This window comes from Neoarius graeffei, chromosome 3, assembly GCF_027579695.1.
Source record: "Neoarius graeffei isolate fNeoGra1 chromosome 3, fNeoGra1.pri, whole genome shotgun sequence".
NCBI classification, from domain to species: Eukaryota; Metazoa; Chordata; class Actinopteri; order Siluriformes; family Ariidae; genus Neoarius; species Neoarius graeffei.
In genome coordinates, this window is record NC_083571.1 from 16,456,132 (window position 1) to 16,469,556 (window position 13,425).

A 13,425-nucleotide genomic window follows, 5' to 3' on the forward strand; every position below is an offset into this window, starting at 1 on the left:
GAACTTGGAACCTTCTTGCCATGAGGCAACACTGCTAACCACTACACCACCATGCCACCCCCTAACTGATGTTGTATGAATTATTATTATTATTATTATCAGCAGCACATAATAATGTCTGTTACTGTCAGATTTCACATCTTGAATATTGGACACTAAGACTGCTTATAAACCCTTAAAGAAGCATTAGAAGTAAATTTTTTCTTAGAATATAAATATTATTGAAAGAAAAATGGTGGATTCCCCAGACTAGAACCCTTTGCACTTATAATTGTGAATGTCTTGTTGGACAATCTGTCCATCATGGTACAGTCCAATGCACTGCTGTGAATGTGAATCCTCACTGTCTGGAAACATGCAGTTAGGTTAACATGGGGCAGCCTTGGGCTGAAGTGCCCTTGTGAAAGGCATCTAACCCCCAACTGCTCCCTGGGCGCTGTAGCATACGGGTAGCTGCCCACTGCTCTGGGTATGTGTGTGTGCTCATTGCTCACTTTTGTGTGCATGCGTGTGCTCACTGCTTCAGACGGGTTAAATGCAGAGGACGAATTTCATTGTGCTTGAGTGTGCATGTGACAAAGGCCTCTTCTTCTTCTTCTGCTATTATTATTATTATTATTATTATTATTATTATATAGCAATCTTAATTTGTGTTCATTCTTCTGTGGTTAAAAAAACCGTATGTATTCCTTATAGAGCTCTAAATTGTGCTTCTGCTTAGGGGTTAAACTACAAAGCTTGTTTTAATCATCATGGACTGGTCAAGCAAGCAGCAGGAGCAGCTCTCTCTCTCTAACACACACTCACACGCACACACACTGGCGTCAGTGAAAAGTGATGAAATGGCGGTTACAGTGAGGAAAAGACAAACTATATGTACAAGCACTGCCTCTGAGGAGGCGCTTTGAAGGGATGCTGTGAATAAGAAGAGAACTCTTCCTCTCCTCCTCTCACACCTCCCGCCCCGCCCCCATATGTTGGATGGATGGATGGATGGACTATGTGACCGGAGCCGTATGGGATTTTTTTTTCAGTCTCACACGCACACACACACACACACACACACACAATCCTCATCATCCTCATCCTCGTCACCGCCATCACCACCAGCAGCAACAAAAGCAGCCAAGGCAGCGCTGACGCAAACCACCTTCCTGTCTCTGAACGCATCATGATGGAAATCTGCGACTTGAGGCGTAAAACACCGGGATGCTCCATGTTCACATGTCCAGCATCCGGAGACCTGTGAGCGGACTGACTGCTGCAGGGTGCCGCATTGCCTCTAGTGTAGATTAATGGCGGGGTTTCATGGTGATCGTTGATTATTTCCATCTTTTATGTGGGTTGATGTGGATGAACGAAAGGCTTTTTGTCTGAAGTCGGATGCTGATACAGATCTTTTAGGCTGCATATGCTTTTTGGACCACGCTCTATAAATATGACCGGATGAATGTCCAGCAAATTCATGCTTTTTTTTCTTTTCTTCTTTCCTTATTCATTTCTTTCTTTCTTTTTAACGCACAAAGGCATCCTCTTTCCCGGTCCAGGTGAAAGTCAGATTTGGGAGATATAACCCACACAAGTGTGTGTGTGTGGTGTGTGTGTGTGTGTGTGTGTGTGTGTGATCACAGGATCTAAAGGAGTGGTGTTTGATTTCGGACCGCAGCCACAAATTCTCGGATATCACTTGTGTTTTGCTTGCCTCCGTGTCGCGATGACTCACTTACAGGCGGGTCTGTCCGCCGAGACGCTGGAGAAGGCCAAGGCTGAGCTCAAGGAGAACCCTGACACCTTGCACCAGGACATCCAGGAGGTGCGGGACATGATCATTACGCGGCCCGACATCGGCTTCTTGCGCACGGACGACGCCTTTATCCTGCGCTTCCTGCGCGCCCGCAAGTTCAACCACTTCGAGGCGTTCAGGCTGCTCGCCCAGTACTTCGAGTACCGACAGCAGAACCTGGACATGTTCAAGAACCTGAAGGCCACAGAGCCTGGCATCAAACAGGCCCTCAAGGACGGCTTCCCTGGGGTGCTGTCGAACCTGGACCGACACGGCAGGAAGATCCTGGTCCTGTTCGCTGCCAACTGGGATCAGAGCAGGTGATGCTGGGATTTGGGTCGGGTTGCCAGATTCTACGTTGCTGTTTCCAGCTGGCCTGGTCTGATCAAAGCTATCAAAGCACAAGCTGAACTGGACAAGCTGGTAGACCATGTTGACCAGCTGGTAACTTCGACATCATATATCCTGCAATTATTATTATTATTATTATTATTATTATTATTATTATTATTATTATCTCATCTGGCTGACAGGGCGATGAGTTTATGCCATCCTGTGTTGTCCGTCGTCCATCCGTCGTCTGTCAGGTGTCATCCACATTTCACGAAAATTGCCTCTTCACCAATTTTTATTCTTTTTGGCAGGAAGGTAGGTTTGCCTGGGGTACATATAGGTTCTACCCAGATTTGCTTAATTACAATTATTAATGAACTAATGGACTAATTAAGCCCTAACGAGCAGTTTCCATACAAATCCCTTCTTCTGGCATGAAGGTGGGGTACCTACTGTGCATATAACTTCTACCCAGATTTGCTTAATTACAATTATTAATGAACTAATGGACTAATTAAGCCTTAATGAGCAGTTCAACAAAAATAGCTTCTTCTTGGTCAATTCCTCGCCGTTTTGGATTCTTTCTGGCAAATAGGTAGGTATTCCTAGGGTGGATATAGCTTCTATATGTACTGTAGCTTGTATATAGTGTATTTAGCTTGCAACATTTATTGTGCAAGGTGGTCCACTTTAGATCATTCCTTCTGGACCAGAAGGGGCCGGAGTGAGCTATGCCATCATTGATGGTCTCATTATTATCTCATCTCATCTCATTATCTCTAGCCGCTTTATCCTTCTACAGGGTCGCAGGCAAGCTGGAGCCTATCCCAGCTGACTATGGGCGAAAGGCGGGGTACACCCTGGACAAGTCGCCAGGTCATCACAGGGCCTCATTATTATTATTATTATTATTATTATTATTAATAAACAAAATAACCCAACAGCAAATCACTTAGAAAAATCTCAAACATGATTGATAAAGATTGGTAAAGATAGTCTTCCAGTTTAACCAAATCAACCTGTGCTTTGGTAGCTGCTAGCTGGTCAGACCAAAATGTCTAATCATCACTGCTTGGTAAAATTCTCGCATCTGTTGTACTCATTCGGGGACTTGGGACAGTTTGTATTCCTATAAATTAATTTCAGCCAATCAGCTTTTAGATTATATCAGAAGTTAAATGTTGCCCTTTAGAGTAACTTACTTCCTTTGGTGCCATGAAGCTGGACACTGGAGTAAGGTTTGTGCAGTTCAATATTTTTATCAACCAAAACTTGTATTTTCTACTTTGCCACTGCCTCCATTCTATGGTGTATTGTGCACTGGTGAATTTGGAATTTGTTAGGAATTAAAGTTTATAGCCTGGAGTTACCTTATGCAGTATTATTTATTAAACTTAAATTTATTGAAGGATTTTTTTCTTTTTTTTTTTTTCAAAATGGTCAGATGGGGAGAGTTCATCATGTTACAGATTTTTTTCTTGTGCTTTACGAATGTAAAATTGTTTAAAAATGTTTGTTAAAAATGTGGGTGTGTTCCTGCATGGGGATTAAGCTTATTTCATTCCTTCTTGAGAATGGAACTGTTTTGTCAAGTTAGGTTTTGGGTAAACTACCATTTTTTTTATCACTGTACCTGCATTGTGTGTTCATACAGTTCATATGTTACAAGTTTTGATAATAGATAAAAATTAATCAGGATTAAGCTAGGTATTTTTATTTTTGTTCCATGTCTCCCCACTATGTCCCAAGTCTCCTAACATAATGTCCCTTGTCTCCCTGCAAATAATTAATGACAGAAAAATGAAGCCTGAAGGCCAGTCTATGTGACAAGCTGGGAAACTAATGTTGTGGTAAGAGGGCATAAGAGGTAAATACTCTCTAATGCAATATGAATGTGATGCTACCTGCAAATAATTTCTCACAATCTACAAAACAGGGTTCTAACTAGACCAAAATATCAGCATAGTGGTACCAGCATTAATGGTGGGGGGTTTGGGGGCCACCTGAGGCCCCTGAAAGCTCATGGGTTCTCCATACTATGAGATACATTGTAGTGCATTTCATGGCACTTGCAGGCCTCCCTGAAAGTCACTCTTTTTTGGTAATATTAATTAATTTTTTTTTGCCAAAAGTTGCTGTGATTGTTTTTGATCAAAAATTTATTATAATTAATATTCAACTATATTAGTGACATTTATGGAATAAGAATAAAACAACCAGTTGATATTCACCAAGTGCCAGCTTTATTTTCAGCTTCAGCCATTCAATTACAATACATGACTATCCAGATCTAACTCATATCTATGCGGCAGTTTTTCATCAATTTGCCAGGGACCAGCACTTCTTAAGCGCTTCTTAACATGGATGTCACTTTACCGCAAACACAGTATAAGGAAGGAGGTAAACTGGACAGTGACAGTCTCCATACGGAACTATTCAGGCAGCTATGCACTGGGCACTGACGTGGATGGGGAGTGGAGTATGTCAGAATATAGAACATTTGCATGGCAGCACGCCGTCACTGCAGTGTGGGGATAACGAGAAAATTAAACAAAAGACCACATTTTCAAGATTGACAAGTCTTTTTATTCATGTAGCACCAACTTTTACAGGCGTGTCGGCAATATTGTGGGCATAGTGGTAAGGAAACTTTGCGTGTCGGCCCGATACACTGAAAAGGCCTAGTTAGAACCTTGTACAAAAGCTGAAAGCTTGTCCCAAGTCTCTCCACTCTTCCCTATTGTTGAGACTGTCACACAGTCTTATGAAAAAAAAATCTAGAACCCTTGAATGTGATTGGATGTGTCCCTCTGGGAAAACCTTTCCTACATTGTTCTCCAATAGGAACACCTTTTATTTATTTTTCTATAATGAGAAACTGTAACCAACCTGAGTTATCCAAAAGCAACTTCTAGAATGAGCATTACATTTGAACATACTGCATTCTTGACCAAGTAAGATGATCTTAACGCTTCAAAAACTAACTCATTATCTCGTGAGAAAATGATGTTGATGGCTGGATGATGTTTGATTAACTTTTTATACAAATGAAATGAGAGAAAGAATCTGAACATTGATGCGTACGTTAACCTCTGTAACCTTTCATATACAGTAAACTGAGTTGTGTGAACAGCTACCGATTTGCAAGTTTGACATTGTGTTAACTGTAGCAGTCACTTTAATCTGGAAACATAATGGGCCTAATGGTGTGGAAAAGCCTGGAGCGTTTGAGCTGTCCGTCAGCAGGACTACACTGCTTTTCAGCATGGAAAATAAAGATTTGTTGTAGCAAGCAAAGTAAAATTTTCCTTCAGGCTCATTCGATTTCATAGAAATATATGTGTTGTTATTTTGATATCAATCTAGGACTGGGTATTATGGTAAAAAATACATTTAAAAACATGATATACAGTAAGAAGCCATATTCACAATATATCAAAGTATTTAAGTTACAATGTAGATTGTGGAATCAGTTAACATACAGTCCTGTGCAAAAGTCTTAGGCACATGTAAAGAAATGCTGTTGACAAAAACTGGCTTAAAAAAAAGAAATGAAAATTTTCAGCATAAACAAATACTATAAACAGTAAGCAGTAAGCCATAATAAATGAAAGAAAGGCAATATTTGGTGTGAGATGACCCTTTGCTTTAAAAAGAAAAATAGTAGTCTCGGGTACAATGAGTGCAGTTTTATAAGGAAATGAGCTGTAGGTTTTACTGAGCATCTTACAGAACAGTTCTTCTGGACACTTTGACTGTCACACTTGCATTTTAATTTTGCACCAAAACCCAGTAGCCTTCATTATATTTTCTTTTTTAATCTGAAAATTGGTCTTTTATGTAATATGCTGCTCAGATACAAACATTTTTTTCTGTAACATTTAATTTTGTGCTGGAAAACCCCCCGAACGTTTGGAACTCTAAAATGTTTTTGTACTGATAACAAAGTTTGTATGAAAAAAATATAGGGTGCCTAAGACGTTTGCACAGTACTGTACATTTAAAAAATAGTTTTGTTACAGCAAGACATTTTTTACTCCTATAATATGAATTGAGTTAACAGAGAGGTTCTATACATCCCATCTGGTTCGACATATTTTCTTATTTTCTCTGCATTAAGCATAATATCAAGCTGTAAATGATCTGGATCAGGTGCGTTATGAGCAGAGGAATCTATCAACTGTACAGGGCAGTGATTCACTTACTGGACTGCACAATATATCATTAATAATTATTGCAACATTGGTGTTTGTAATGCTGATATTACAGATCCTTGCAGTTTACTGTATAAATAAATAATCACTTTAGCAAACCACAACATTTTATTGTGCTCCGTGAGCATCCTGGCCAGAGCTTCACAGATTCAAGATTCAGAGATTTTCTGTTGTTTTTCGATAAATCATGGCTGGATTTGAGATACAAAAAAGTCAATGACTCACAGGTTTCAAAATATTGCAAGTCATTTCACGATATCAGCGTATCAAAAAAAAAAAAAAAATCCAAAAGTAGCACACTTGAACACAAGATTAAAAACTCAATAAAGGACAATCATAAAAGTCCTCATCAGCATTTATATTTTGTAGACTTAATTACCACATCCTACTGTATGGACCTAAATCAAATACTGGACATTTGTAGCAAATGGATGGACAGGAATCTAACGAATCCTGCTCATTAGACTCAGGAATCGCACACAGTGTCTCACTTGACTCAAAAGGTCTTTGAATCCAAACTAGTCACAACATTGCCTCTGAGAGTAGCAAAGCCTGTATCCTTTTCGAAAACTGCAGTCAAGTACAAAGAGGGTCAAGATGGGTCTCAATTAACTTGATTGATTTGAGTGCAGCTAAAAACGACATCAGTCTCTTTTCATTCTTCTTTATTTTCTTTGCCTGATGAAATGCTGAAGCCTGTCACATTTTACTGATGTATTGCTGTGCCTCAGGAGCCTGGACAAAGACAATATGTTCTGGACAATGTAATCAAGGCATGTGGTGGAAAAATCAAGGGAAAAGAAACGTGCTTTTCACTGCTTTTCTCCTGCAGTAATGGTGCTGTTTGCTTTTTTCAATCTAAAACCTGATATATGTTTGCAGGTACACCTTTGTGGATATACTGCGAGCCATTTTGTTGTCACTGGAAGCCATGATTGAAGACCCAGAGCTCCAAGTTAATGGATTTGTGTTGATCATCGACTGGAGTAATTTCACATTTAAGCAAGCTTCTAAACTCACTCCAAGCATGCTGAGATTGGCCATTGAGGGCTTACAGGTAACATTACACACATCTTTTGCATCAGAATCTCTTTTGGGTTAATCATGAAACATAAGAATCAGATTTTCACATGACATGAAAGATGATATAATGCCTTTTATAATACAGCACTGTTGAAATCTCAAATCTGACTGGTCAGAAGGTGTTGATTAATTTTCTATGACAGTAGTTCCAGTTGGAAAACACTTTGGTATGTGCTGTTATTGGAAAATGAACTTCAGTGTGATAAAAGAAACTATGCAGTGCTGATTATTTAACTATAACAGTATGTTCTTGAGTGTTTTGTTCCTTACTTGCTATCTGTTGAAGTACTCCTAACCTTGGAATTAGGGTTCTTATATTTGGAAAGCTTAAAACTGTTATACTGGATCTGTATGAATAAGTACATGAATATCTCATCTCATTATCTCTAGCCGCTTTATCCTTCTACAGGGTCGCAGGCAAGCTGGAGCCTATCCCAGCTGACTACGGACGAAAGGCGGGGTACACCCTGGACAAGTCGCCAGGTCATCACAGGGCTGACACAGACACCCATTCACACTCACATTCACACCTACGGTCAATTTAGAGTCACCAGTTAACCTAACCTGCATGTCTTTGGACTGTGGGGGAAACCGGAGCACCCGGAGGAAACCCACGCGGACACGGGGAGAACATGCAAACTCCGCACAGAAAGGCCCTCGCCGGCCACGGGGCTCGAACCTGGACCTTCTTGCTGTGAGGCGACAGCGCTAACCACTATACCACCGTGCCGCCGTACATGAATATAATTAACTTTAATATGTTGCTGTAGCTTCAGGGATTATTTGTCCCACCTGCCTCTGTGGAATCTTTAAATAGTTAGGGGGAAAAAATGCCATCTCAAATCGCACAAGTACACAATGATGCACCAGCACTGTGATGTAATACAAAAACGAGACCATCAATGACGGCGTAGCTCACTCTGGCACCATCTAATCCAGAAGGAACAATCTAAAGTGGGCCACCTTGCGCAATAAATGTTGCAAGCTACATACACTATATACAAGCTATATAGAAACTATATACAGTACACCCTAGGAATACCTACCTATTTGCCAGAAAGAATCCAAAATGCTGAGGAATTGACCGAGAAGAAGCGATTTTTGTTGAACTGCTCATTAAGGCTTACTTAGTCCATAACTTCTTTAATAATTGTAATTAAGCAAATCTGGATAGAAGATATATGCACCATAGGTACCCCTACCTTCATGCCAGAAATAATCAAAATCAGTGAAGAATTGAGGGAGAAGAAGCGATTTGTGTGGAAATTGCTCATTAAGGCTTAATTAATCCATATTTTCATTATTAATTGCAATTATACCAATTTGGGTCAAAGCCATATGCACCCCAGGCAGACCCACCTTCCTGCCAAAAAGTCAAGTCAAGTCAAGTCAACTTTATTGTCAAATATGCTATACATGCTCGAGATACAGCACACATGAAATTTCAGTCCTCTCTGACCCATGGTGCAAACAGGCAGTGCAATAAATAAAAATAGAAGAATACAAATCGGTGAAGAATTGAGAGAGAAGAAGCAATTTTCGTGAAATGTGGACAATACTGGACAGATGACAGACGGACGACAGACAAACCATGATGGCATAAGCTCATTTGCCTGTCAGCCGGATGAGCTAATAACCTACATTTATTTATCCTACAAATATGATGGTATGGAATACAAACAAATAAATTATCAATGCTAGGCAGCTTGAACAAATTCTTCATATAGTGGTCTTAGTTGAGAATGCACAAAAATGTTTGGATGTTGGATTTATTATAAAGGAACGTACAGTACTTATGAGACTTGGTAGAGTCCATACTTTTGCCAAACCACATATTATCAACATCAAAATCAGATCACTTGGACCTAGGATAATACTAAAGCTGTCCCCCAAATTTCATCCAAATCTGTTCATTAATTTTTGAGTTACGGTACTGTGCAAAAGTCTTAGCCACATGTCAAGAAATGCTGTAGATCAAAAATGGCTTAAAAAATCTCATCTCATTATCTCTAGCCGCTTTATCCTTCTACAGGGTCGCAGGCAAGCTGGAGCCTATCCCAGCTGACTACAGGCGAAAGGCAGGTACCCTGGACAAGTCGCCAGGTCATCACAGGGCTGACACATAGACAACCATTCACACTCACGGTCAATTTAGAGTCACCAGTTAACCTAACCTGCATGTCTTTGGGGGAAACCAGAGCACCCAGAGGAAACCCACGCGGACAACATGCAGACTCCGCACAGAAAGGCCCTCGCCAGCCACGGGGCTCGAACCCGGACCTTCTTGCTGTGAGGCGACAGCGCTAACCACTACACCACTGTGCCACCGGCTTAAAAATTAATGAAATGAAATGTTTCAACATTAAAAAAAAATCTGTAAACAGCAGTAAGCCATAATAAATGATACAAAGTCAATATCTGGTGTGAGACGATCCTTTGCTTTAAAAAATAGTAGTTGCAGGTACAATGAGTGCAGTTTGATAAGGAAATGAGCTGTAGGTTTTACTGAGCATCTTGTAGAACCAGCTACAGCTCTTCTGGACACTTTGACTGTCACACTTGCTTCTTGATTTTGCAGGAAAACCCAGTAGCCTTCATTATGTTTTCTTTTTTTAATTTGAAAAGTGGTCTTTTATGTAATATGCAGCTTGGATACAAACATTTTTTTTTCTGTAACATTTAATTCTGTGCTGGAAAATGAATGTTTGGAACTCTAAAATTTTTTGTACTGACTCGGTAATGGAGAAGTCATAAAATAGAAATCTATAACAAAGTTTGTATGAAAACAAATAGGGTGACTAGGACTTTTACACAGTACTGTATGTTGGGAACAGACAAAAAGATCCTGGATCCACATCAGGGCTTTGAACCGGTTCAAGGAACGAAAACGAAAACCGGGAACTTTTTCTATTTCACATGGAACAGAAACGAAACCAGAAACTTTATTATTTTTTATGTTCTGGAACAGAAACGCTTATTAAAAATAATGGTAACCGGTTAATACCGGTTTTTATTTCGTTCCTCAAAGTTTCCGTAGCCTACAAATAAAAAAGTCATTCTTCTCCTGCGCAAGTTTCTATGACCCGCTGGGGTTCACTTCCTGTGTGACGTTCGCTGACTGAATGTAGAGAGCGGGAGGGTGGACTACTATCACGTCTCCACATCTTAAATAAGAGGTAAATATTGCAGTCTATCGTTATTCAAAAACGTCAATTTCAAACACGATATCAATATATTTGTCCACGTTAATGAGAGGCTCGCAAACATTAAATGACGTTAACCTCTGTTAGCCTATCAATGTATAGGGCCTGACTAGCCTTTGGTAACACACTAAACGAATTATCTTTCATTTTTGGCACTTTTTCTGTTTGTGTAGATGGGAAGACATACTGAGAATCCAAATCGCCAACATTTGAAATAATAATTGTTTTGAATTATTTCTTGTCTTATTTAATGAAGGTTGTAATAGAATTAGCCTACATTTGGCTTAAGCTGGATGAGACAGAGACATAATTTTATAGCCATTTGTTAAACAGCTGACAGGGAACGTAATTAACCATTCCGGGAACGAAATTTTTTTGTTCTAACCGGTTCGGGAACATCTATTTAATGGTGGAACCCAAAACCGGAAACGTTAAAATTCCGTTTCTGTTCGGAACGAACCAATAGGAAAAAAATTCTGGTTCAAAGCCCTGATCCACATACATATCCAGATTTGTATCAAAATCTAATCAATTGTTCCTTGGCTCATGGCTCCTTTCTTCAAAATTTCATTAAAATAAGTTCACTGATTTTTTGAGTTACAATGGGAACAGATAAACAAACAAACAACTAAACAGAGGCGAAAACACAACCTCCTCCAACACAGTTGGTGGAGGTAATCATGATGCAATGAAATGAAAACACTTCAACCTTATTCTGCATACAACAACTTCTTCTCTGTTCCCTGCTCAATTTTGGATATTTAAGGGATATATTAATGGATATTTCTGCCAGTCACAAGAGATCAGATTATTTTTTTAAAGCCTGTATGTCTTTTGAAATGAACCATTTGCCTAATCCTAATCAGCCTTTGAATTTCAAAATAATGTTGTGTCTTAAGCAAGTACTTGAGTCTGAGGAAGTCAGTCTGGTAAAGGGCATTAGCCATTCTCTCTGTGAGGTACACAAGAATTGGCCTTATGTTCTGAGGCTTGGAAACATAGTCTGCATAGCAATTAGAGACGTGTATTGTGCCACTGTGATTACTTATCATAGCTGGGTAGCATTTTGGCTTCTGACAAAATCTTACACCTGTTCCGGTTGTTATTATTACAAAGCAAAAGGTTTGTAATTAGTGGACACGTTGGTTACACTGTATAGTGTTTGGTATTTTTCTCAGCATAGACTAGAATGGATAATTCATTGACAGGCCTAAATGGTACAAAGTTTATATGAAAATGACATATAAACATTTGAAAGTTTTAATGAGCTTGACTTACTGCCAAATGATGCAATGAATATTCATACATTTTTGAATAAAATATCAAAAAGTAAGGGATTTAACACAGTCAAGAAAGATGATGTGAAGTCAAAGTTTGGTTAGTACACTAGCCAAACAATAGAAACAAAGCATTAAGTCAAAACATAAAGGGTAGATTCCTATTCTGAGAGAAAATGGACAGATGGATGTTTCTACCAAGAGGCAATGTAAGCCTAAATGTTGCTTTATTTTTTACCAACAGCAATCTTATCATGTATACTTTGCATGGTGTAAATATGAGTATCTGAGTGCTGAAAACCTCCCTAATGTAAGTAGGGTTATTCAGAAGAAAGCATTACTCATCAGTATAATAACAATTCACTTCACATTCAGTTGTTTTCTCAAGGGTATCATCTTCAGTAAGTGCTTGTTCCTGGTCAGGGTCATGGAGTATCCTGGGAACAATGGATGTGAGGCACCCTGAATCAATCACAGGCCACCATGCATATATACAGTCAGGAAGAGTGAAGGAGGGAACCAGAGAACCCCGAGGAAACCCACATAACAAGTAGAGAACATGTGAAAATGTGAGGTGGCACCATGACGCAATGGAGGTGATAGAAAGAAATGGCTATTTGTGTCTCAAATAAGATGGAACAGTGTAGTGTTCCATCCACATTGCCCTTGCTTGTTTGATCAGGCTATCTGGCAAGTTAGTTTTGTAATAATGCTATGCTATAGTATCCTTTACCTTTACATTTTCAATCTCTAAAATTGAATAAAAACTAATGACATTGGAAAGGGTTAAAACTTTTAGCTGCCTACTGATGTTGAGTTTGAAGTTGATTTCTCATTCATTTTTATTGCATAACATTTCTGTGTAATGAACACTCACATGTCCATCACACACACACACACACACACACACACACACACACACACACACACACACACACACACACACACACACTTGTCCTTCTCTCTTTATGAGGACCTTCATTGACATAACACATCCCCTAGCTCTTTACCCTAACCTTAACCATCACAACTAATTGCTTAACCCAAACCCTTACCCTAACCTGAACCCAAAAACTAAGTTGAAACCCTCAAACAGCCCTTTGTAGACGTGAGGACCAGCCAAAATGTCCTCATATCCCAAAGGTAAAAAGTGTATTCCGGTCCTCATGAACCAAGCATTCTGTGTGTGTGTGTGTGTGTGTGTGTGTGTGTGTGCACGCGTGTGTGCAAGTACACACACACGCAGAATGCTTGGCTCATTCTTTATATTATTAGCTAGTTGTTTTTAAATGAAGTGCATTAGCTAGCTACATTCGTTATCTTGGATTGAGTGAAGTTGCAGTGAAGAAGGATTTTGTTTGACTTCAGAAAACTGTTTGTGTACTGTGCAAAATAAAGTAGGATGTTGTTTTCATTGCATTGGAAACCCTTGTTTTGACCTAGATTCGGGCATAGATGTTTTCTACGGTACTTACCTTGCAGGTGTTTGCTTGTAGGAGTGAACTCTACATGCTGAGTTTTATGTTTACGAT

General features: G+C 39.4%; 1 protein-coding gene across 1 annotated transcript in view; it reads left to right on the forward strand.

The window, feature by feature from the left end:
- Positions 1 to 1,714: 1,714 nt before the first annotated feature.
- clvs2 (clavesin 2) overlaps positions 1,715 to 13,425 on the forward strand; it is a 105,230-nt gene continuing 93,519 nt past the window's right edge. Inside the window, exons 1-2 of the mRNA XM_060916450.1 lie at positions 1,715 to 2,103; positions 7,213 to 7,387. Of these exons, the coding sequence (XP_060772433.1) occupies positions 1,715 to 2,103; positions 7,213 to 7,387 (564 nt within the window). The remainder of the gene's footprint in view (positions 2,104 to 7,212; positions 7,388 to 13,425) is intronic.